This window comes from Scomber japonicus, chromosome 14 (genome assembly GCF_027409825.1).
Source record: "Scomber japonicus isolate fScoJap1 chromosome 14, fScoJap1.pri, whole genome shotgun sequence".
In the NCBI taxonomy this organism is placed as follows: Eukaryota; Metazoa; Chordata; class Actinopteri; order Scombriformes; family Scombridae; genus Scomber; species Scomber japonicus.
Genome location: NC_070591.1, coordinates 2,992,704 through 3,017,923, shown reverse-complemented (window position 1 = coordinate 3,017,923; position 25,220 = coordinate 2,992,704). Strand labels below are relative to the sequence as shown.

The following is a 25,220-nucleotide window of genomic DNA, read 5'->3' as shown; positions in this document are numbered from 1 at the left end:
CCTTCCTTCCGTCCTTCCTTCCGTCCTTCCTTCCTCCCTTCCTCCCCTCCCCTCCTTACTTCTTTCCTTCCTTCCTCTTTTCCTTCTCGTATCTGGACTTCCTGCCCCGTGGCCAGCGTGTGTCTTCCTCTCTGACTGACATGTTTGACGTTAATTGTGTGTTGACATCCGCGTCTCTTTTTTTTAAAGTTTTTAAACATTATCTAATGACAAACACCTCACGGCAGCTCCGCTTCCTGTCTGTGTGACGAGCGCTCGGCTCCACAGAGCAGCGCTGGGCCGATCATCGACCTGCTGATTGGTCACACTGTCCTACATCGCCTCTTCATTTTGGGGTTTTTTTGGGACTATTTCCTGCTGCTCTGCTTTTCCTCCTGCAGAGTCAGGACTTTATGTCCTTTATGAAAGTAGCAGTATCTCAAACATCTTTTCTCATTTCCTTCCATCCTTTCTTGCTTCCTTACTTCCTCCCTCCCTCCTGACCCCATCTCTTCTTTCCTTCCTTCCTTCCTCTCTCTGTCTTTCATTTTTCCTTCGTTCTTCCCCTCCTTACCTCTTTCTTTGCTCCCTCCTCCTTCCATACTTCTTTCCTTCCTTCCTTCCTTCTCTCCCTCCTTACTCCTTTCCTTCCTTCCTTCCTTCCTTCCTTCCCTTCCTCCTCTCCGTACTTCCTCCCTTCCTTCCTCCCTCCCTTCCTTTCCTTCCTTCCTTCCCTTCCTTCCTTCCTTCCTTCCTCCTTCCCTCCTTACTCCTTTCCCTTCCATCCTTCCTTCCTTCCTCTTTTCCCTCCCTCCCTCCCTCCCTCCCTCCCTCTGTACTCCTTTCCTTCCATCCTTCCTTCCTTCCTTCCTCCCTTCCTTCCTTCCTTCCTTCCTCAGCACTTCCTGTTGTGTCTGATCAGTGAAGCTTCAGACATCACACGAAACAAAACAAGAATGATCCCATCAGCTCTGATTCAAGTCTCCTAAAGTCAATTATGAGTGTGATCAGGTTAAAGGACTAATCCTAAAGACACACACACACACACACACACACACACACACACACACACACACACACACACAGACTGTTTATCTGCCACTTCCTACTACACTACACTATTTCTGTGTGACTCCTTGTTGTTGTAAATGAGTCACACCTTAATGATCTCTACAGTATAAATAAAGATTACTACCAAATTAAAAGCGTCGTGACCTCATTAGATAATAAGGGAGAGGAAAATACGAACGAAGGAAGGATGGAGGAAAGAAGGAATGAAGGAAGGTAGGAGGGAGGGAGGAAACAAGGAAGGAGGGAGGGAGGGAAGAAGGGAGAAGGAAGGAAAGGAGAAAAGGAATGAAGGAAGGGACAAAGGAAGGATGGCGGAAAGAAGGAATGAAGGAAGGTAGGAGGGAGAGAGGAAAGAAGGAAGGAGGGAGGGAGAGAGAAAGGAAAGGAAAGAAGGAAGGAAGTAAGGAAAGAAGGACAGAGGAAAGAAGGAAGGGGAGGAAGGAAAGATAGGACAGACGGAAGGAAGGAAGGACAGAAAAAATGGAAGGAAGGTAGGATGGATGGAGGGAAAAAGGAAAAGAGTAAGGGAGGAAGGAAGGAAAGAAGGAAGGGACGAAGGGAAGGTGGTGGAAAGAAGGAATGAAGGAAGGTAGGAGGGAAGGAGGAAGGAAGGAACGAAGGGAGGAAGGAAGGAAAGAAGGACAGAGGAAAGAAGGAAGGAAGGTAGGATGGAGGAAGGGAAAAGAGGAGGGGAGGAAGGAAGGAAAGAAGGAAGGATGGAGTAAATAAGGAATGAAGGAAGGTAGGAGGGATGGAGGAAAGAAGGAAGGAGGGAGGGAGAGAGAAAGGAAAAGAGGAAGGAAGGAAAGAAGGACAGAGGAAGGAAGGAAGGAAGGAAGGAAGGAAGGAAGTCATTTTAATACTGTTTCTGTGAAGAACATTTATAGATGATTTAGTGTTAAATCTCGAGGTGATGCCACATATTAATCCTGTTTGTTTTGTGTGTGTATCTGTGTGTTGTGTGTGTGTGTGTGTGTGTGTGTGTGTGTGTGTGTGTGTGTGTGTGTAGTTTGTGTGGGATCATTCCAGGTCTGAGCAGCGTCCTCTTTGCCTCGTATGACCCGTTCGTCCTGATCAACATGGCAGGAGCTCTCTCTCTCTGCATCACCTACATGCTCATCGAAATCAAGTAAGGATTAGTGTCTGTGTGTGTGTGTGTGTGTGTGTGTGTGTGTGTGTGTGTGTGTGTGTGTGTGTGTGTGTGTGTGTGGTGGCTAAACCCCCCCCCCCCCACCGACATTCACAAGCACTCAACAGCATTGTTTAACCAACACACTGAAACCAATGTGATGGGCATATTTAGCTTCTTTTTTTTTTGCCTCTGAGCTGAAAAAGTGTCCTGATGGGAAGAAAATACAGATATGAAACAGGAAATGAGTCAGTTTCTTTCAAATTAAAAGAAAAATGAAATAAAAAAAGGGCAGTAAAGCAGTGATGATAGCTTTAATGACATTTTGAGCTTCCCAAGAGTCCATTCTCATGTTTCTTCTGTTCTTCTGTGTTTAGATTTATGGGGAAAGAAATGACTTATTTTACTGTAATTATGCAGATGACACACTGATTTACATGATAAGTGAAGTGCATGTAACAGTACTGTGAGAAATCTATCATGTAGTACACAGTAAAGATGATATATCAGGCTTTAAATACACACATAATACTTATTTAATCAGTTAATTGTTGGTTTGGCTCCACTGATATAACACTGTATGCAGACGATACACCGATTTACATGATAAGTGAAGTGAATCTAATAAAACCATTGGATGCGTTCAAGGGCCACATACAGCCAAATTTGATCTCATGTGGACCGGATCATTAAAAAGATACGAAGACAGACGGAAGGAAGGAAGGAAGGAAGGAAGGGAAGGGAAAGGGATTAGGAAGGTAAGGGAGGAGGGAAGGAAAGACAAAAGGAAGGAAGGGAGTTAAAGGGATAAGGAAGAAAGGGAGTTAAAGGGATTAGGAAGGTAAGGAAGGAGGGAAGGGAAGACAAAAGGAAGGAAGGAAGGAAGGAAGGAAAGAAAAGGGATTAGGAAAGGAAGGAAAGGAGGAAGGAAGGAAGGAAAGGAAGAAAGGAAAAAGAAGATGAAGGAAAGATGGAAGGAAGGAAGGAAGGAAAAGGCATTAGTAAGGAAAGGAAGGAAGGAAAAGAAGACAAGGAAGGAAGGAAGGAAGGAGGGAAAGAAGGAAAGAAGATGAAGGAAAGATGGAAGGATGGAGGGAAGGAAACAAAGAAGGAAAGAAGTAAGAAATGGAGGAAGGAAAGAAGGACAGATGACATGAGGGAAGGAAGGAAAAGAAGACAGGAAGGAAAGTGGGCTGGATTGGATGCCTTGGCGGGCCAGTTCTGGCCCACGGGACACATGTTTGACATCCCTGATTTACATAGACTGTATAAAAGAAATGGACGTAACATCCGTGACGTCACCCATTGGTTTGTGGACTGCTGCTCGGAAGCCATAGTTTCTAATCTAGGCAGCGCCATCTTGAAAATTTCAGGTGCATGCTGGGAAAAATAAAAACAGGGATTCTACTTATATGGGCATGAGGCGGGGCCATGGAGCGGAGCGGGGAGGTTGCTATGGTTACGAGGGCTGGATCTCGAGGACATTGGGCAATCAACCTGTCAATCAGGACGTAGCCACGCCCTACTGCATACCCTGCTTTATCGTCACATATAAAATCAGGGAGGCCAAAATGTCCCAAATGAACATCATACTGCATTGAAGAAGGCTTTAAACTAGCGATTGAGACCATAAACACATTTTGAAAACGTTTACTGAGGTTAGAAATCAAGTGAGAAGTTGGTGAATTCTCCATTGACTTGTATAGAGACGGTCGCCCCCTGGTGGCCTTTTGATAGAATGCAGTTCTAAGTTACTTCCTGGTTGGCTTCATTTCAGAGGACCAGAACTCCCTGCCTGGTTATTTATCATATAGTAGAAAGTAAAGAGGATATATCAGGCTTTAAATACACATATAATACTTATTTTAATCAGTTAATTGTTGGTTTAGCTCCACTGATATCACACATTATGCAGACGATACACTGATTTATATGATACGTGAAATGAATCTGCAAAACTATTGATTGGATTCTGCTAAGTTCTTTATTATTTATCATGTAGTATGAAGTAAAGAGGATATATCAGACTTTAAATACACACATAATACTTCTTTTAATCAGTTAATTGTTGGTTTGTCTCCAGATTTATTGACAATCAGATAAATATAGAAAATCGTTGCCTTGTCATTTAACTGCAGCTGCACTGTGGATGTTACTTCCTGTTTAACCTTTATTATAATTATACTTTATCTTCTGTTTTATATTACACTGTTTGCATTGTGTTAATATAATATGTTTCTGTGTTCAGTAACTATAACGCGGTGGACACAGCGTCGGCGGTCGCCATCGCTCTCATGACGTTCGGCACCATGTATCCGATGAGCGTTTACAGCGGCAAAGTGCTGCTGCAGGTAAAACCAACACTGATTATATTATATTATATTATATTATATTATTATAGCTAACAGTCAGGACAGTTTACAGGCTGCAGGATCTTTAGTTATTTTATTTATTTATTTATTTATTTGTTTTACAGACGACGCCCTCACACGTTATCGGCCAGCTGGACAAACTGCTCAGAGAGGTGAGTCACTGTTTGTTTAGTTTAAAGTGTTAATAAAGTTTTGGATTCATTCAAGTTCAATTCAACTGATTCAGATTTACAGTAAGTCACCATTTAACTCACATGAGTTAAATGGTTCATTCTGATTTCCTGTTTCCTGTTTTGTGTCCAATCAGGTGTCGACTCTGGACGGAGTTCTGGAAGTTAGAAACGAACATTTCTGGACCGTCGGCTTCGGTTCTCTGGTACGTTTATCACTTCTCCTCCTCTTCCTCCTCTTCCTCCCTCCTCCTATATTTATCACTTCTCCTCCTCTTCCTCCTCCTCTTCCTCCTCCTCTTCCTCCTCCTCTTCCTCTTCTTCCTCCCTCTCTCCTTCTCCTCCTCCTCCTCCTCCTCCCTCCTCCACCTCCTCTTCCTCCTCTTCCTTCTCTCCTTCCCTTCTTCCTACGTTTATCACTTCTCCTTCCTCACTCCTCTTCCTCCCCCTCCTCCTCCTCCTCCTGTTCCTCCCTCCTTCCTCTCGTTCATCCGTCTTCTTCCTCCCTTCTCCTCTTTCCTCCTTCTCTTCCTCCTTCCTCCTCCTCCGTCTCTCCTCCTTCCTCCTCCTCCCTCCTCCTCTTCCTCCCTCCTTCCTCTCGTTCATCTGTCCTCTTCCTCCCTTCTCCTCTTCCTTCTTCCTACTCTCCTCCTCATCCCTCCTCCTCCTCCTCTTCCTCCCCTTCCTCCCTCCTTCCTCTCGTTCATCCCCTCCGGTCATTCGTTGGATCGAAGTGACGATCTGCAGAGATTTGTTCACCGAGACGAAAAGAAGGAACAAGTCATTCATGTGGAGATATTCTCTTTCTCTCTCTTTCTGTCTCTCTCTCTCTCTCTCTCTCTCTCTCTCTCTGTCTCTCTCTCTCTCTCCCTCTCTCTCTCTCTCTCTCTCTCTCTGTCTCTCTCTCTCTCTCTCTCTCTCTCTCTCTCTCTCTGTCTCTCTCTCTCTCTGTGTCTCTCTCTCCCTCTCTCTCTCTCTCTCTCTCTCTCTCTCTCTCTTCTTTGAGGGGGGGAAACACTTACTGTCTGTTGTTGCCGTGGCCATTGTCATGGCGACGGCAGACAGAGCTCAGCTGAGGTCACACACATTAACATCTGTCTGTGTTTACAGCAGAATACAGAAGGAGTGATTATATTTTATTTATGAAGGTTTCGACCTCGTGATGTTTAACTTTGACTTTTTATTCTGTGTGTGAGTCCTTTATTAAATCTGTAACAACAAACATGGCTTCAACTTTTATTAATACTTTTATATTATTATTATTATTATTATTATTATAAGTTACAGAAAATATATAAACAGCATAGAGACTGATTCTGAAGTTTTTAGAGGCTAATACAGATATTATGATGATATCTATATTAACTGATAATCTTATATATATACTTCTAACTCTACATAATGAACCAAGTTAAAGTTTTTTTGTTAAGTGATGGAAATAAGGTGTGTTTCTGAAAAGCTTCTCTACAAAAAAAAAGGCTTAAATTTCATCCATGAGTCGAGGAAGAAAGGTAGGGAGGAAGGAGGAAAGGAAGGAGGGAGGGAAGAGGGAAGAAGTCAGGAAGGAAGGAAAGAAGGGGAAGAAGGCAGGAAGGGAGGGGAAGGAGGGGAGGGAGGAAGGAAGAAAGGGAGGGTAGGAGGGAGGAAGGAGAGAGGAGGGAGGGAGGAGAGAATAAGGAAGGAAAGAAAGGAGGGGGAGAGAGGGAGGGAGGGAGGAGAGAATTAGGAAGGAAAGAAAGGAGGAAGGAAGGGAGGATGAGAGGGAGGGAGGAAGGAAGGAGGGAGGACAGATGGAAGGAAGTGAGGGAGGGAAGAGGGAAGAAGGCAGGAAGGAAGGAAAGGAGGAAGGAGGGAGGAAGAAAGGAAGGAATGAAAGGACGGAGAGAAGAAAGAGAGAAGGAGGGAGGGAGGGAGGGAGGGAGGGAGGGAGGGAGGACAGATGGAAGGATTGAAAGGAGGGAGGAAAGAAAGAGAGAAGGAGGGAGGGGAGGACAGATGGAAGCAAGGAAAGGAGGAAGGAGGATATTCTGATGATATCTATATTAGCTGATAATCTTATATATACTTCTAACTCTACATAATGAACCAAATTAAAGTTTTTTGTTAAGTGGTGGAAAGAAAGAAAAACTGAATCTTAATGATTTTTAGTTGTCGAAGTGGACAAACATGTTCTCCCTCTATAAAATAAAGGCTTAAATTTCAGCTATGAGGAAGGAGGAAAGGAAGTAGGGAGGAGGGAGGGAGGATGGAAGGAGGGAGGAAGGAGGAAAGGAAGGAGAGAGGAAGGAAGGGAGGATGGAAGGGAGGAAGAAGGAAGGGAAGGAGGGAGGAAGATGGAAGCTAAAAAGACTAAATGTGTCAGATATCACTTGATATATAACTTCGGCTGCAGATGAAGCTGAAAGCCTTCCTTCCTTCCTTCCCTCCTTCCTTCCTTCAAACTGTCCTTCCTACCTTCCTTCCTTCCATCCTTACTTCCGTCCTTCCATCCTTCCTTCCTTCCTTCCTTCCATCCTTCCTTCTGTCCGTCCTTCCTTCCTTCCTTCCTTCTTTCAAACTGTCCTTCCTTCCTTCAAACTGTCCTTCCTTCCTTCCTTCCTTCCATTTGTCCTTCCTTCCTTCCTTCCTTCTGTCCGCCCTTCCTTCCTTCCTTCTCTACTTCCTGCCTTCCATTTGTCCTTCCTTCCTTCCATTTGTCCTTCCTTCCGTCTGTCCTTCCTTCCTTCCTTCCTTCAAACTGTCCTGTGTGTGTGTGTGTGTGTGTGTGTGTGTGTGTGTGTGTGTGTGTGTGTGTGTGTGTGTGTGTGTGTAGTACCTCCTGCTGCCTCCAGGTGGAGTACTGTACTGTGTTCACATCTTCACTTGAGGCCTGAAGCTTCTTTCATTGTTTCCTCTTCCTTTTCTTCCTCCTCTTCTTCCTCCTCTTCCTCCTTCTCTTCCTCTTCCTCCTCCTCTTCCTCCTCTTCCTCCTCTTCCTCTTTGTTGTTGTCTGTTGTCGTCTGTGAGGTTGCCGCGGTTACACAACTGTTGGTTGTTGTCCCACCGCTAACAGAGCAGCTGTCCAAACTGATCTGACCCTCTGACTGCACTGCTGCCCCACGGCTGTGTGTGTGTGTGTGTGTGTGTGTGTGTGTGTGTGTGTGTGTGTGTGTGTGTGTGTGTGTGTGTGTGTGTGTGTGTTAGACATTAAACACATATCAGATCATTTTCTTTAACCTGCTGTTTAGTCATGAATCACATGATGATAAACACTTCCTCTTCTTCTTCTTCTTCCTCCTCTCATCTTCCTCTCTTATCTTCCTCTCTCATCTTCCTCTTCCTCTCTTATCTTCCTCTCTGATCCTCATCTTCCTCCTCTCATCGTTCTCCTCCTGTATGATCCTCGTCTTCCTCCTCTCATCTTCTTCTTCCTCTTTGATCTTCCTCTCTCATCTTCCTCTTCCTTTCCTCTCTCATCTTCCTCCTCTCATCTTCCTCTTCCTCCTCCTCTCATCTTCCTCTTCCTCTCATATCCTCCTCTTCCTCCTCTCATCTTCCTCCACCTCTCTCATCTTCCTCCTCTCATCTTCTTCTTCCTCTCTCATCTTTCTCTTCCTCTTTTTCTTCCTCCTCTCCTCTTCCTGTCTCATCCTCCCCCTCTCTCATCTTCCTCTTCTTATCTTCCTCTCTCATGGTCCTCCTCTCATCTTCCTCTTCCTTTCCTCTCTGATCTTCCATGTCTCTTTCCTCTTCCTCCTCCTCTCATCACCCTCTCTCTCATCCTCTTACTCTGATCTTCCTGATCTTCCTCTCTCATCCTCCTCTTCCTCTCTCATCCTCTTACTCTGATCTTCCTGATCTTCCTCTCTCATCTTCCTCTTCCTCTCCTCTTCCTCCCCTCATCATCCTCTCTCATTTTCTTCTTCCTCTTCCTCCTCTCATCTTCCTCTCTCATCTTCCTCTTCCTCTCTCATCTTTCTTTCTCATCTTCTTCTTCCTCTTCTCATCCTCCTCCTCTCTCTCATCTTCCTCCTCTCATCCTCCTCTTCCTCCTCTCATCTTCTTCTTCCTCCTCTCATCTTCCTCCTCCTCTTCCTCCTCTCATCTTCCTCTTCATCCTTTCTCTTCCTCTTCCTCCTCTCATCTTCCACTCTGATCTTCCTCTCTTATCTTCCTCTTCCTTTCGTCTTTCATCTTCCTCCTCCTATCATCTTCCTCCTCCTCTCATCTTCTTCTTCCTCTCTCATCTTCCTCTTCCTTTCGTCTCTCATCTTCCTCCTCCTCTTCATCCTCTCTCATCCTCCTCCTCCTCTCTCCTCTTCCTCTCTCATCTTCCTCTTCCTCCTCATCATCCCCCTCTCATCTTCCTCCTCCTCTCTCATCTTCCTCCTATGATCTTCTTCCCCTCATCACTCTCTTTCTCATCTTCCTCTTCTTCTCTTATCTTCCTCCTCTCCCTCCTCATCCCCCTCTCAACTTCCTCTCAATTTCCTCTTCCTTTCATCTTCCTCTCTCATCATCCTCTCTGATCTTCCTCCTCTCTCATCTTCCTCTCTCATCTTCCTCCTCCTCTCTCATTTTCCTCCTCTCATCATCCTCCTCTGATCTTCCTCTCCTCCTCCTCTCTCATCATCCTCTTCTCATCATCTTCTCATCTTCCTCTCTCCTCTTCCTCAGGCCGGCTCCGCCCACGTCCGTATCCGCCGTGACGCCAACGAGCAGCTGGTCCTCGCTCACGTCACCAACCGTCTCCTTCCTCTCGTCTCCACGCTGACCGTCCAGATCTTCAAAGACGACTGGACCCGACCTCTACTAACCGGTGCCATCACTTCCTCTTCCTCTTCCTCTTCCTCTTCCTCTTCCTCTGCTCCTCCTGCTGCTGAAGCCTACGCCGCTGCTCTCTCCTCTTCCTCCTCTCTTCCTCCTCTGCTAACCGGAGCAGATTTGGACCCGCTGACTTCCACCCCGTCCAAACTCAGCAGTCCTCCTCCCGAGTTCTCCTTCGACACTCCGGGCAGGAACGCTCCGCCGGTGGTACTTCCTGCTCCGGGTCAGCACCCGGCTCACCGGGTACCGTACGGAGGCCTGGGACTCCCGTACGGAGCGTCCCCCTACGCCGGGATGCTGAGTCAGGGCTTGAGGCCGGCCGGCGGGTTCGGACTCGGCGTGCAGAGTTTAGGAGGCGGAGGCGGATATGGACTCGCTGCTGCTTCCTCTTCCTCTTCCTCTTCCTCTCAGAGCTACAGGACTTCCTTCGGAGGGGCGGCGGCGGCGACGGCACCGCTGAGGTTTGGAACCGGCAACCATCTGCAGTCCCAGCAGTCCCAGCAGTCCCAGTACAGACAGTACCGACCCTGATGGGGGAGGGGAACCGGGACAGAACTCTTAACGCTGGACTCTAGAAAGTACAGATCTGAGGTCAGGGGTTTGAAATGTAACCCCTGTCCTGATTGGACGACGGACTCTGCAGCATTTACTTCACAGGAAGTGTTAAATGTTGTAGCGTGAGGTCATATTTATTCATGATGATGATGATGGTGATGATGATGATGATGAAGATGAGGAGGAGGAGGAGGAGGAGGTGACTGTCTTTGAGTCTGGGTCTCAAGACACTGAGTGAAAGAAAGAGAGCAAGAGGTTATTTTGTCACTTTAACCTTCCTTCCTTCTTCCTCCTTTCCTTCCTTCTTCCTCCTTTCCTTCCTTCTTCCTCCCGTCCTTCCTTCTTCCTCCCTTTCTCCCTCCTTTCCTTCCTTTCCTCCCTCCCTTCCTTCCTTCCACCCTCCCTTCCTTCTTCCTCCCTCCCCTCCTTCCTCCCTCCCTTCCGTCCTTCTTCCTTTCCTTCCTCCCTCCTTTCTTTCCTTCCCCCCTTTTTTCCTTCTTTCTCCCCTCCTTTCCTTCCCTCTCTCCTTTCCTTTTTCCTCCCTCCTTTCCTTCCTTTCCTCGAGGACAACAGGACGGTTAAAGACTCAAACAACATTCCCAAAGACAGGAAGTGGAAATAAAGTTAAAATCCATCACCGTCACACTTTTTAACTTTCAGTGGAAGTGAGGAAGTTAAAGTCCAAGCGTCTCATTATCGATCTATTGATCCATCGTATCGGTTTCATATCGATCGACTCTTCTGCTCTGTTTTAAAAAAGAAAGATAGAAACATTTCTCTTTTTTTTTGGGAAAGTTTCCAAAGCAGAAGAAATGTCACAAAATGTTCATATTGGAAAAAAGTGGGACCAGTTAAGTTTGTTTTTTTGTGTTTTATTTTAGAGAAATTGACTCCAGATTAAATATCAGCGAGTGTCAAATTACTCACAGACTCACTGAATCCTCTCTCATGAAGAAAAGGCAGAAAGTTAATTGATTTAATTAGGAAATCTAAATCTCCTCGAGTCAACTTGAAGCATTTTTTGGAGGAAAAGTTTGATGATTCTGATCAGATTTAATGTGAAATGATGAAAAATGGAGAACCAAGCATTCCCTTTAACTCTGCTGGAGGCTGATGACGTCATAATAAATGAGTTTGTTTTTTTTTTAAATTATTTGTATTGTATTTTTACTGTAACCTGTAACCTGAGTGCTGCAGAGGTAACAGTGACGCAACGTTTCTGGTTTCAGATGAGACTTTATTCCATGTGTGTTTATTTAAGGAGGAACTGGGATCGGTTATTAAAAAAACTAAAAGATTATAAAAGCTGTTTCTCTGTCTCTTTCTTTCTTTGTTTCTTTGTTTCGTGTTTCAGGACGAGTGAATGAAACCTGGAACGAGGATTTTGTTCAATGGTGGAAAAGAAGGAAACTGATTCAGGTGATTTTTAGCTGTAAAGGAGGAAAAAAACATGTTCTACTGTACAAAATAAGACTTTTATTCTCCTAATAATGAAAAATCTTTAGACTTAAAAGTGTTAAATTAGACCCCTCAGAGTGAGAGCAGGTTAAAATATGTCTTATAGAAACTGTCAGGAGACTAAATGAACATGAAGTGTGTTTATGTGTCTGTAAAAAAGGGAGGAAGATGAGGAAAGAAAGAGGAGGAGGAAGATGAGATTAAGAAAGAAAAGAGAGGAAGATGAGGAAAGAAAGAAAAAGAAAAGGTAGGAAGATGATGAGAAAAAGTAAGAAAGGGAAGAAAAGAAAAAGGAGGAAGATGAAGAAAGAAAGGAGGAGAGTAGAGGAAAGAAGGAAGGAAGGTAGGAGGGTGGGAGAAAGGAAAAAAGGAAGGAGGGAGGGTGGAAGGAAAGAAAGAGAAAGAAGAAGGAACGAGAGAAGGAAGGGAGGAAGGAAAAGAAGGAAGGAAGAAAGGAACAGTCAAAACAGACGGGGTCAAGTGTTTCATCCATTTTTAAGACTTGAAAACTTGTGAACTCGTCCTTTAAATGAAAGACCTGGCAAACATCAGGAAGTCCTCCTCCTTCCTTCCTTCCTTCCTTCCTTCCTTCCTTCCTTCCTTCCTTCCTTCCTTCCTCCTCCTCATGTTTTAGTGTTTGGGCCTCATGCTGCTCTGCTCCTTTAATAATAGATGACACACTTTAGCTACTTGTTCTTCCTTCCTTCATTCATTCCTTCCTTTCCTTCCTTCCTCCCTCCCTTTCTCCCTCTCTCCTCTCCTTCCTTCTTCATCCCTTCCTTTCTTCCTCCTTCCTTCCTTCCTTCCTTCATCCTTCCTTCCTTTCTTCCTCCTTTCCTTCCTTACTTCCTTCCTCCCTCCTACCTTCCTTTCCTTCCTCCCTTCCTTCCTCCCTTTCTCCCTCTCTCCTCTCCTTCCTTCTTCATCCCTTCCTTCCTTCCTCCTTCCTTCCTTCCTTCCTTCCTTCATCCTCCCTTCCTTTCTTCCTCCTTTCCTTCCTTACTTCCTTCCTCCCTCCTACCTTCCTTTCCTTCCTCCCTTTCTCCCTCTCTCCTCTCCTTCCTTCCTTCCTTCCTTCCTTCCTTCCTTCCTTCCTTCATCCTCCCTTCCTTTCTTCCTCCTTTCCTTCCTTACTTCCTCCTTTCCTTCGTTCCTTCCTTCCTCCCTTTCTCCCTCTCTCCTCTCCTTCCTTCCTTCCTTCCTTCCTTCCTTCCTTCCTTCATCCTCCCTTCCTTTCTTCCTCATTTCCTTCCTTACTTCCTTCCTTCCTTCGTTCCTTCTTCCTCCCTTTTTTGCATGACAGCAAACCTTTAGGCTCAAAATGAGACTCTGGTTCATTTTTCCTCCTCTGCACTCAAACTCTGTCTCATCTCTTCTTCTCTGCTCACACTTTATATTTTGAGTGCTCTAAAAACGGTCTAAACCTGATTCACAGGAAGTGGTCAGGAGCTACTTCCTGTGTGAAAAAAACAAACTCTGAGTCTCCTCAGTGTTTCTCTGAGTGTTTATAATGAGTCTCTAATTGAATCTAACATGTTGTTCCCTCCACACACACACACACACATACGCATGCACACACACACTGAGCCACACGCACACACGCACGCACACACACACACACACATACGCACACACACACATACGCATGCACACGCACACACACACACACACACTGAGCCACACACACACACACACACACACACACACATTGAGCCACGCACACACACATACACACACACACACACACATTGAGCCACACACACACACACACACACACACACACACACACTGAGCCACACACATACACTCACACACACACACTTAGCCACACACACACACACACACACACACACACTGTTTAAGTGCCTCGTCTGAAGAATTTCATTTCCCTCCAGCAGAGGATAATCCATCCAGTGTTTTTTGTTCTGTGGCTTTCGGACGAGATTCAGAACAAACAATTAAAGAAGTACTTTGCCCTCGGAGCTTAACGGGGGCTTCTGCTCCCCGAGCGTTGGATGTGCTCAACGCCCGCTAAGCCTCTAAAAAGGTCCCGTGGCATTTTGAAGTTCAGAGCCGAGGCACTTGTATTAGTGTTGACTTCACATGCTTGTTACTAAACAAACGGGGGAGAGCCTTTGTAATCTGTGCCCGAAATCCCCTGAAAATGAATGAGATCTGTGCTGAGGCTCGGCTTTCTGGGTCAGTCTGACACGCTCGGTACGCTCGGTGCTCAGACTGCAGGACGGACCCACGCACAAAGGACTAAGGAAGGAAGGAAGGAAGGAAGGAAGGGAGGAAGGAAAGAAGGACTAGTTCACAGTTTAAAGCAGCAGGCAGGTGCTGTTGTCAAGGAAGAAGGAAGGAAGAAAGAAGGTAGGAAGGATGGAAGGGAGGGAGAAAGGAAGGAAAAGAGGAAGGAAGGAAGGAAGGAAGGAAAGGAGGAAGGAAAGAGGGAAAGAAGGTAGGAAGGTTGGATGGAAGGGAGGAAGAAGGAAGGAAAAAAGGGAGGAAGGGAGGAAAGAAGAAGGTAGGAAGGATGGATGGAAGGAAGGGAGGGAGGGAGGGAGGGAGGGATGGAGGAAGGAAGGAAGGAAGGAAGAAGGAAGGAAAGAGAGGAAGAAGGAAGGAAGGGAGGGAGGGAGAAAGGAAGGAAGAAAGGAATGAAGGGAAGGAGGAAGGAAGGAAGGAAAGACTGAAGGAAGGGAGAAAGGAAAAGAGGAAAATGAATGAGATCTGTGCTGAGGCTCGGCTTTCTGGGTCAGTCTGACACGCTCGGTGCTCAGACTGCAGCACGGACCGACTCACCGCACTGGTTAAAACAAGGGACGAGTCAAGGAAGGAAGGAAGGAAGGAAGGGAGGTAGGGAGGGAGGAAGGGAGGGTTCACTAGTTCACTGTTTAAAGCAGCAGGCCGGTGTTTAATATGGACATTTAACCCTCCTGTTGTCCTGGAGTCAAGGAAGGAAAGAGGGAAGGAAGGAAGGAAGAAGGTAGGAAGGAAGGAAGGAAGGAAAGGAGGAAGGAAGGTTGGAAGGATGGATCGAAGGGAGGAAGGAAGGAAGGAAAGAGGGAAGGAAAGAAGGAAGAAGGTAGGATGGATGGATGGAAGGGAGAAAAAGAGGAAGGAAGGAAAGAAGGGAGAAGGTAGGAAGGGAGAAGGTAGGATGGATGGATGGAAGGAAGGAAGGAAAGGAGGAAGGAAAGAGGGAAGGAAAGAAGGTAGGAAGGGAGAAGGTAGGAAGGATGGAAAGAAGGAAGGAAGGAAAGAAGGGAAGGAAGGAAGGAAGGAAAGAATGACACAGGAAGGAAGAAAGGAAAAGAGGAAAATGAATGAGATCTGTGCTGAGGCTCGGCTTTCTGGGTCAGTCTGACACGCTCGGTGCTCATACTGCAGCACGGACCCACGCACCGCACCGTTAGGAAAGAGAGAAGGAGGGAGGAAGGACAGATGGAAGGAAGGAAGGAAGGAAAGAAGGACTAGTTCACAGTTTAAAGCAGCAGGCAGGTGTCTCATATGGACAGTTAACCCTCCTGTTGTCCTCGAGTCAAGGAAGGAAGGAAGGAAAGAGGGAAGGAAGGAAGGAAGAAGATAGGAAGGTTGGAAGGAAGGAAAGGAGGAAGGAAGGTTGGAAGGATGGATGGAAGGGAGGAAGGAAGGAAGGAAGGGAGGGAGAAAGGAAAAGAGGAAGGACTAGTTCACAGTTTAAAGCAGCAGGCAGGTGCTGTTGTCCTTGAGTCAAGGAAGGAAGGAAGGAAGGAAGGAGGTAGGATGGAGGGATGGAAGGGAGGAAGAAGAAAGGAAAAGAAGAAGGAAGGAAAGAAGGACTGAGGAAGGAAATAAGGAGAGAAGGAAGGACAGATGGAAGGAAAGAGGGAAGGAAGGAAGGGAGAAGGTAGGAAGGATGGATGGAAGGAAGGAAGGAAGGAAAGAAGGAAAGAAGGAAGGGAGAATGGAAAAGAGGAAGGAAGGAAAGAAGGACAGAGGAAAGAAGGAAGGGTGGACAGAAAGAGGGATGGAGGAAGGAAAGAAAGAGAGAAGGAGGGAGGAAGGACAGATGGAAGGAAGGAAGGAAGGGAAGGAGGAAGGAAAGGTGGACAGAAAGAGGGATAGAGGAAGGAAAGAAAGAGAGAAGGAGGGAGGAAGGACAGATGGAGGGAAGGAAGGAAGGAAGGAAGGAAGGAAGGAAGGAAGGAAGACGACACAAAGGTTAAAGGACGAGTTCACAGTTTAAAGCAGCAGGCAGGTGTCTCATATGTGGTGAAAGGAAATAGTAATATTAGTAGTAGTAGTACTTTGTGTTGTAGTAATAGTAGCAGCATTAGTAGTAGTAGTAGTACTTCTTGTAGTAGTAGTAGTAGTACTTCTTGTAGTAGTAGTAGTAGTAGTACTTCTTGTAGTAGTAGTGGTAGTACTTCTTGTAGTAGTAGTAGTAGTACTTCTTGTAGTAGTAGTAGTACTTCTTGTAGTAGTAGTAGTACTTCTTGTAGTAGTAGTAGTAGTACTTCTTGTAGTAGTAGTAGTAGTAGTAGTAGTACTTCTTGTAGTAGTAGTAGTACTTCTTGTAGTAGTAGTAGTAGTAGTAGTACTTCCTGTAGTACTAGTAGTAGTAGTAGTACTTCTTGTAGTAGTAGTAGTACTTCTTGTAGTACTAGTAGTAGTAGTAGTACTTCCTGTAGTACTAGTAGTAGTAGTAGTACTTCTTGTAGTACTAGTAGTAGTAGTAGTACTTCCTGTAGTACTAGTAGTAGTAGTAGTACTTCTTGTAGTACTAGTAGTAGTAGTAGTACTTCCTGTAGTACTAGTAGTAGTAGTAGTACTTCTTGTAGTACTAGTAGTAGTAGTAGTACTTCTTGTAGTACTAGTAGTACTTGTTACAGTAGTAGTACTTCCTGTAGTAGTAGTAGTAGTAGTACTTCTTGTAGTAGTAGTATATTTGAAGACAGGATGAAGACGATGTTGCCGTTAACAAATCAATAAACAGACGATCAGAACCATCTGCTGCAGGACTCCTTGTTCCTGGATCCTTCCTTCCTTCCTTCCTTCCTTCCTTCCTTCCTTCCATCCTTCCTTCCTTCCCTCCTTCCTACCCCCCCCCCCCACACACCCCTCCCTCCGATTTAGCATCTTTTAAACAGTGAGTGAATAAAGAAGTGTTTTTTAGATAATAAAATAATCTAATAATGTAATATTAAAGCTGCCATGCTGCGTGTGCTGTATGACTGCAGCGTAGCGCCGTGTCAGCGAGGTCATCGGGTTGATGATGTCAGAGGTTATCTGAGGTCGCAGCGTCTGGCTTCGGCTCTGCTAACTGGAGCAGAAAACTGGAGGGGCGGGTCATGTGACCTCGCTGACACCTGCATCATCCAATGGGCTGATGTTTATTTATTTATATTTATTATTACTATCACTGTGCTTAGTGAGAGCGTCGGTAGGTTGTGTGTGTGTATGTGTGTGTGTGTGTGTGTGTGTGTGTGTGTGTGTGTGTGTGTGTGTGTGTGTGTGTGTGTGTGTGTGTGTGTGTGTGTGTTATGTAACTCTGGCACTGAACACTGTGTTCAGACCGGCAGGATCACTGCATCTGTTTACAGCGACCTGCAGATTAGATCAGACCTCACACTTCAAATAGAGACTAATCCAGCACACACACACACACACACACACACACACACACACGGACGGACTCACACACACACACACACACACACACACACACACACACACACACACTGAGAGCCCTGCGGGAACATTAAAGCCAGCGACCTAATCCACTGAGTTCAAATAGAAACACTTTGAATCAGAGTTGTAATCATGGAGGGATGTGTGTCTGTTGTACGATGTTGGACCCAAACACACACACACACACACACACACACACACACACACACACACACACACACACACACACACACACACACACCTCTATCTATGCAAACAGAACAGAAAATCTCTGGTTTTGTTTTCACCTCCTCAGTCTCAGTTTCTGTTTCTGCAGGTTTATTCTGTTTAAAGCAGAAATGATTAATCAGTGTGTGTGTGTGTGTGTGTGTGTGTGTGTGTGTGTGTGTGTGTGTGTTTGTGTGTGTGTGTGTGTGTGTGTGTGTGTGTGTGTGTGTTATCAGCTCCTCTCAGCTTCATAGTCAGTTTTACTTCACACTACCTGCTCAGCACCAGAGACTCTTTACCTTATTTCCTTCCTGTCCTTCCTTTTTGCTTTCCCTTCCTTCCCTCCCGTCTTCTTTTGCTTCTTTCTTCCTTCCTTTCTAGTGTCCTTCCATCCTTCCTTCCCATCCCCAATGCTTTCTTTCCAACTGTTCTTCCTTCCTTCCCTCCTTCCCTCCTTTCTTTCTGCTTTCCTTACTTTCTTCACTTCCTTCCTTCCTCCCTTCTTTCCCCCTTTCCTTGTCTTCTTTTCCTTTCCTACCTGTGTCCTTTTCCTTGCTTCCTTCCTTCCTTCCTTCCTCGATTCTTGCCCTTATGTTACTATGGCAACTAATTTCTTGTGTCCTCCTGTCTTTCCTTCCCATCCCCATTGCTTTCTTTCCAACTGTCCTTCCTTTCTCTGCTCTTCTCTTCCACCTTTCCTTACAGTCTTCTTTTCCTTTCCTTCCTTCCCTCCTTTTCCTTCCTTTCGTCCAGATTTCTTCTCTTCCTTCCTTCCTTCCCTCCTTCCTTCCTTTCTTTCTGCTTTCCTTACTTTCTTCACTTCCTTCCTTCCTCCCTTCTTTCCCCCTTTCCTTGTCTTCTTTTCCTTTCCTACCTGTGTCCTTTTCCTTGCTTCCTTCCTTCCTTCCTTCCTTCCTTCCTTCCTTCCAGCTTTCCTCTCTTTCTTTCCTCCTGCCTTCCTTCCCCCTTTCCTTTGTCTTCTTTTTTTATTTCCTACCTGTCTCCTTTTCCTTCTTTTCTTCCTCTTCCTTCTCTCTTTCCCTCTTTCCCTCTTTCCAGCCTTCCTTCCTTCCTTCCTTCCTATCTCTATCCTTCCTTCCTTCCCTGCCTTCCCCTTCTTTTCTTCCTCCCTTCCCTCCTTCCTTCCCTACGATCTCCTTTCCATCCCTCCCTTCTTGTCCTTATGTTGCCATGGTAACTAATTGGAGCTTTTCCATAAAAACAGACTAAAACAGACTGAATGAAAAAGAGAATAAATGAGCAGTGTCATATTCAGGTCACCAGTCTTTGTGTTGTGGGTCAAAGGTCGTAGCCGGTGTTGATTGACAGCAGATGAAGGTGCGCTGAGCTGCAGTGAGCGTTGAGCAGCAGCAGGGCGGCGACGTCGAGCCGAACATCAACTGAGCCGAGTTTGACGCTGATGCTGTTTGACGTGTGGCCGCCTCCTCGCTTACCCACAGTCAAACACAGAGTGCTGCTCTCCCATTAACAATGCATACTGTGTGTGTGTGTGTGTGTGTGTGTGTGTGTGTGTGCATGTGTGTGTCTCTTCTTGAACACTGACTCCAGTATTTGATCCTACAGTTGCTGTTTTTTAGCCACAATTTCTTTTTCTTTGTTAATTTCTCTACAGTTCTTGTTTTAGATTATTCTCTTTTTTACTTTAATTGACATTTTTTGAATAATTTAATGTTTTATTATACTTTCTACAATTGCTAGAGACACATATGCATGAATTTATTAGTTATTTGTCATTTAATTCTTTATTTCTCATCCTTTTCTTACCACAAAACATTTTTAAGTCCCCCCAAAAATTCTCAAACCTCCAGAAATGAGATGTTTTTATCAGGTTGCAAATTTAAATATGACTTATATCTTGAAGAGTGTGTAGATAGCGCCTAATCAGTTACATAGAAATCAGATTCTTTAATATATATATATGACAAATAAATCAGTTTAAAGCCTGACTGCTTCTTCTGTGACCTCCGCTAACAAACTGCTGTCACAATATGAGTTTCAGTTCCAGTACGTAAATGAATCTTTATTTTAGGACCATGCTTTGATAAATAAGAGGTTTTAAATATCAAATTAATTCAGATTCATGTGTTTAAATGTGTTTCATAAGAGTTTTAAATATGACAAAAGGGTATTATTGATAATCATTTAAACCTTAATGATCAACTAATTAATAAAAGATGAGACATTCTGCTTCATGTAGTTATTTTTATCCTTCAAGTTCAAGTTCAAGCATTTTATCGTTATTTTTAGAGCACAATGAAATTAGTTTTGGGACCTTAAACTGCTGTCTGTTCTGTCGTCTTGGTTGCTAAGGCGGTTGCCAAGGCAGTTGCTACGTTGGTTTTTATGCAATTCTCTCATATATATCCTGCAAGGCCGTCTTGAGGTGAACATTATGTAGAAGTGCTGCCTGTAAGTCAAAGCTCAGGGCTTCAACCTGAACTGAAGCCGGCTCATTGCACACGCTCGTAGATCATCATTCGTGGTTGCTAAGGCGGTTGCTAAGGTGTTTCCACTCCCGTATCTCAGATGTGATTCAGCTCCAACATGTAGCCTACAAATGTGATTTGAGAAGTTGAACATTTGGAGTAAAGAAGGAGAAAAAGAAGTGAAATCCTGCTACTATAGTTAGTTTATGTAGAAGCTTTGGTTGCTAAGGTGGTTGCTAAGGGCTGTGTTCCGTGGTTACTAAGATGGTTGCTAAGGGCTGTGTTCCGTGATTGCTAAGGTGGTTGTTAAGGGCTGTGTTCCGTGGTTACTAAGCTGGTTGCTAAGGGGGGCCTTAAAGAGACAGGAGCTAAAAACAGCCTGTTAACAGACAGAGGCTGAACTGAGCGGCTGCATAAAGGACCAGTAGAAGATAAATAAGGAGTTTTTAACTGGAAATCATGTAAAGATATTCCAGTAGAGACTCAGAATATTAATATAGAGATGGAGATGTGAAGAATATGAGTTATTTTAATCACTAACCATATAATCTCTGGTCATACTGCAGCAAAACAACAAGGGAGACAAAGGATAGCATGTTTTATTTAGCCACAAGCAGCTCTGAGCATCTCTCTTTAAAATGAAGTGAAAGTCGATATGTGTCTGAGGTTCAAATGTTAACATGAACGTGTCCCATTATCTGTATGTAGCGTATGGATTGTGTGAGGACGAGCTGGTTGCTGGTCGCTCGGTTTAACAGAAACACTCAGAAGGCAGCGAGGTCAGCTGTGTTTCCATACAACAGCAAACTGCCACAGGGCTGCGAGGGGGGGATGGTCTGTGTGTGTGAGTAAGGGGTGTGTTGGGGGGTGTGGGGGGGGGGCTGGGTAAACAAGGCCCAGAGGTCACAAAACAATCATGTGACCTGAATATTATTGCTGGTTTGAAGGTCGGCTGCGTGTTTGAGAAACATAGGAGGAAGTATGAAGATGAGCTCAGAGGGAGATATTGTACTTTCTACTCCACTACATTTATTTAACAGCTTTAGTTACTTTTCAGATGCAGATTTGACTCAATGGATAATATAACAAGCTTTTAAAATACAACACATTGTTAAAGATGAAACCAAAAAGCAGTGTGTAGTCGGCTCACATTTCAGATGTCTATGAGTTGTTAACAGCTCCACCAAATACTGATTCTTCCCTCTAAACTTCTCACATGCTTTCATTTCAATACATGTTCAAATGATCCAATATTTCAGCAAAAATCAAAGATTAGAGAAAAAGTCCAAAAACTGAAAACACATTTGTGAATCAGAACTTTGTTTATATAAAGTAGTGTAAACTAGCTAACTGTATATAAAGTAGTATAAACTAGCTAACTGTATATAAAGTAGTGTAAACTAGCTAACTGTATATAAAGTAGTATAAACTAGCTAACTGTATATAAAGTAGTATAAACTAGCTAACTGTATATAAAGTAGTATAAACTAGCTAACTGTATATAAAGTAGTGTAAACTAGCTAACTGTATATAAAGTAGTGTAAACTAGCTAACTGTATATAAAGTAGTATAAACTAGCTAACTGTATATAAAGTAGTGTAAACTAGCTAACTGTATATAAAGTAGTATAAACTAGCTAACTGTATATAAAGTAGTATAAACTAGCTAACTGTATATAAAGTAGTGTAAACTAGCTAACCGTATATAAAGTAGTATAAACTAGCTAACCGTATATAAAGTAGTGTAAACTAGCTAACCGTATATAAAGTAGTATAAACTAGCTAACCGTATATAAAGTAGTGTAAACTAGCTAACCGTATATAAAGTAGTGTAAACTAGCTAACCGTATATAAAGTAGTGTAAACTAGCTAACTGTATATAAAGTAGTGTAAACTAGCCAACTGTATATAAAGTAGTGTAAACTAGCTAACTGTATATAAAGTAGTATAAACTAGCTAACTGTATATAAAGTAGTGTAAACTAGCTAACTGTATATAAAGTAGTATAAACTAGCTAACTGTATATAAAGTAGTGTAAACTAGCTAACTGTATATAAAGTAGTGTAAACTAGCTAACTGTATATAAAGTAGTATAAACTAGCTAACTGTATATAAAGTAGTATAAACTAGCTAACTGTATATAAAGTAGTGTAAACTAGCTAACTGTATATAAAGTAGTATAAACTAGCTAACTGTATATAAAGTAGTATAAACTAGCTAACTGTATATAAAGTAGTATAAACTAGCTAACTGTATATAAAGTAGTGTAAACTAGCTAACTGTATATAAAGTAGTGTAAACTAGCTAACTGTATATAAAGTAGTATAAACTAGCTAACTGTATATAAAGTAGTGTAAACTAGCTAACTGTATATAAAGTAGTATAAACTAGCTAACTGTATATAAAGTACTGCAGTACTTTTACTACATCAAATAATCTCAACATACTGTTATATTACATTGTTAAAAATATTTTTAAATATATTTTGATTTTTTTTTATCAATATATCTCAACATATTGTCATATGTATATTTTTTATTTTCCTATTTTAAATATTGCTTGACTGTAATTATTATTATTTCTAGTGCTTTATTTTTTATGACTTTGCTGCTGTAATTCTGTAAAGGGAGGAAGGAAGGAAGGAAGAAGGGAGGGAAGGAGAAAGGAAAAGAGTAAGGAAGGAAGGAAGGAAGGAAAGAAGGAAAGAAGGACAGAGGAAAAAAGGAAGGGAGGAAGGAAAGGAAGGAAGTGAAGTTGATAAATAGAAACTTTTAACTACCTTTTTACCAAGAGAGGGAGCCAAGTGTAAGGAAACAAGACGTGCTTCACTTACCTTCAACTGCTGCACCCCTACACACACACACACACACACACACACACACACACACACACACACACACACACACACACACACACACACACACACAGTAGCTACACAAACACAGACACTTATCGCCACAGTTGACTAACCCCATTGGCTCCTGTATGTTCGTGTGAGTGTGTGAGTGTGTGTGTGTGTGTGTGTGTGTGTATGTGTGTGTGTGTGTGTGTGCATGTGTGTGTGTGTGTGTATTTGATGCTCATGCGGAGCGACAGCCGGGTCTCCAGGTCACTCTCTGGGACGTCTCAGGGCCTCGGTCAGTCCTGGCTGCCCTCCAAACTGTCTCCCCCGTTGGGTCTGGGGGGGGGGGGGGGGGTGCAACGGCGCCCCCTCTGCTCTGAAACAAACACACACACACACACACACACACACACACACACACACACACACACACACACACACACACACACAGTACTGCATGAGTTACTCCATATTTTCCAAACTTTCTCTGTACATATAAACTTTTTATGGATTCTGTATAAATTTATTTTCACTTTCTTTAATTCAAAATCCATAAATATCAAATCCTCTCTCAAAGTTTTTAATGTTTTATTAACTTTATAAATGTTTATTAATTAATATTAAACCTTTTCTGGACTTTACTGGCTTACATTTGGCTGCAACGTTAAACCAACTTTTCTTGCAGTACTTTTATATTTTTATTTTATTTATTTTATTTATTTTATTTATTTTATTTATTTTATTTATTTTATTTATTCCAGTAGAATTAAATTAAAATTGAAATATTATAAATAAGCTTCATGTATACTTAACCCTTAAACAGACAACGTGCACCAGGAGATACAGAACCTCTTTCTTCCTTCCTTCCTCCCTTCCTTCCTTCCTTCCTTCCTTCCTTCATCTGTCCTTCCTTCCTTCCTTCCTTCCTTCCTCAGATCTAAGTTCAGCTGTTAGGGTAAATGTTCCCTCCTTCTGTCCTTTCTTCCTTCCTTCATCTGTCCTTCCTTTCTTTCTTCCTTCCTTCCTTCCTCCCTCCCTCCCTCCCTTCCTCCCTTCCTCCCTCCTTTCCTTCCTTCTTCCTCCCTCCTTCCTTTCCTTCCTTCCTTCCTCCCTCCTTCCTTTCCTTCCTTCTTCCTCCCTTCCCTTTCTCCCTCCTCCCTCCTTTCCTTCCTACCTTCCTTCCTTCTTCCCTCCTTCCCTCCTTCTTTCCTTCCTTCCTTCCTTACTTTAAGTGCAAATGACATAACTAGTAAGGTCTGTTTAAGGGTTATAGTATATGATAAGATGTTGGAGATAGGTGCAAATATAAGTATAAAATAATATAACTGTGTTCTGTATCACTGCAGACACTATTGTCTTTAATTATAATTAATTAAGTTGAATTAGCTCTTATATGCTCCGTGCTCTATATGAACATTTTATTACTGATGTAGCAGCTAATTCTTCTTCTCTTCTTTCTTTTATTGTGTTAATTAGTTTTTTCCTCTGTGTGAAACAATTTGGATGAACTATGATGTGTTTAACCCTCCTGTTGTCCTCGAGTCTTCCATCTTTCCTTCCTTCCTTCCATCTTTCCTTCCTCCCTTCCATCTTTCCTTCCTCCCTTCCATCTTTCCTTCCTTCCTTCCATCTTTCCTTCCTTCCTTTCCTTCCTTACCTAAGGAAAGATGGAAGGGAGGAAGAAGGAAGGAAGGAAGGAAGGAAGGAAAGATTGAAGGGAGGAAGAAGGAAGGAAAGGAAGGAAGGAAGGAAAGATGGAAGGGAGGAAGAAGGAAGGAAAGGAAGGAAGGAAGGAAAGATGGAAGGGAGGAAGGAAGGATGGATGGAAGGAAGGGAGGACAGATGAAGGAAGGAAGAAAGGACAGAAGGAGGGAACATTTACCCTAACAGCTGAACTTAGATCTGAGGAAGGAAGGAAGGAAGGACGGACAGATGAAGGAAGGAAGGAAGGAAGGAAGGACAGAGGAAGGAAGGAAGGACAGAGGAAGGAAGGAAGGAAGGACAGAGGAAGGACCCGGGAGGACAACAGGAAGGTTAAAGAGTGTGTATCTCCTGGTGCACGTTGTCTGAGTACACACTGAGTGATTACTGCTGATGTCAGAGGTCAGAGGTCAGAGGTCACATGATCAAACCACCATACTGTAGATCTGTTAGTTTTAATCTGGGGGGGACTTGTTGCCGCGGCGACCAGGACCTGGGTTTCTAGGAACATGTTAGCGCGTCAGTATTGTAATATATAAGACAGACTTAAAAAAAGACTCAGAGGAAAGAAGGAAAGGAGGAAGGAAAGGAAGAACGGAAGAAGGGAGGGAGGGAGAAAGGAAAAGAGGAAGGGAGGAAGGAAAAAAGGACAGAGGAAAGAAGGAAAGGAGGATGTAAAGGAAGGACGGAAGAAGGGAGGGAGGGAGAAAAGAAAAGAGGAAGGGAGGACGGAAGGAAGGAAAGAAGGACAGAGGAAAGAAGGAAGGGAGGAAGGAAAGGAAGGAAGAAGGGAGGGAGAAAGGAAAAG

General features: G+C 43.7%; 1 protein-coding gene across 1 annotated transcript; it reads left to right on the top strand.

Annotated features, from left to right (window-relative positions):
• The first annotated feature begins 2,091 nt into the window (after positions 1 to 2,091).
• On the top strand, positions 2,092 to 10,087 carry LOC128373123 (zinc transporter 6-like). Its single transcript, XM_053333381.1, has 5 exons — positions 2,092 to 2,179; positions 4,428 to 4,530; positions 4,656 to 4,703; positions 4,859 to 4,927; positions 9,378 to 10,087. Exons 1-5 carry the CDS (start codon positions 2,130 to 2,132, stop codon positions 10,056 to 10,058), a joined length of 951 nt encoding a protein of 316 aa, XP_053189356.1. The 5' UTR covers positions 2,092 to 2,129; the 3' UTR covers positions 10,059 to 10,087.
• Positions 10,088 to 25,220: the final 15,133 nt, after the last annotated feature.

What these genes read in the sequence shown, in the direction of transcription:
- LOC128373123 (XM_053333381.1), top strand. Translation starts at nt 2,130, where the DNA reads ATGGCAGGAGCTCTCTCTCTCTGCATCACCTACATGCTCATCGAAATC. An exon ending in GCGGCAAAGTGCTGCTGCAG is followed by an intron (nt 4,531 to 4,655) that starts GTAAAACCAACA and finishes TTTGTTTTACAG; the next exon opens with ACGACGCCCTCACACGTTAT. An exon ending in TGGACAAACTGCTCAGAGAG is followed by an intron (nt 4,704 to 4,858) that starts GTGAGTCACTGT and finishes GTGTCCAATCAG; the next exon opens with GTGTCGACTCTGGACGGAGT.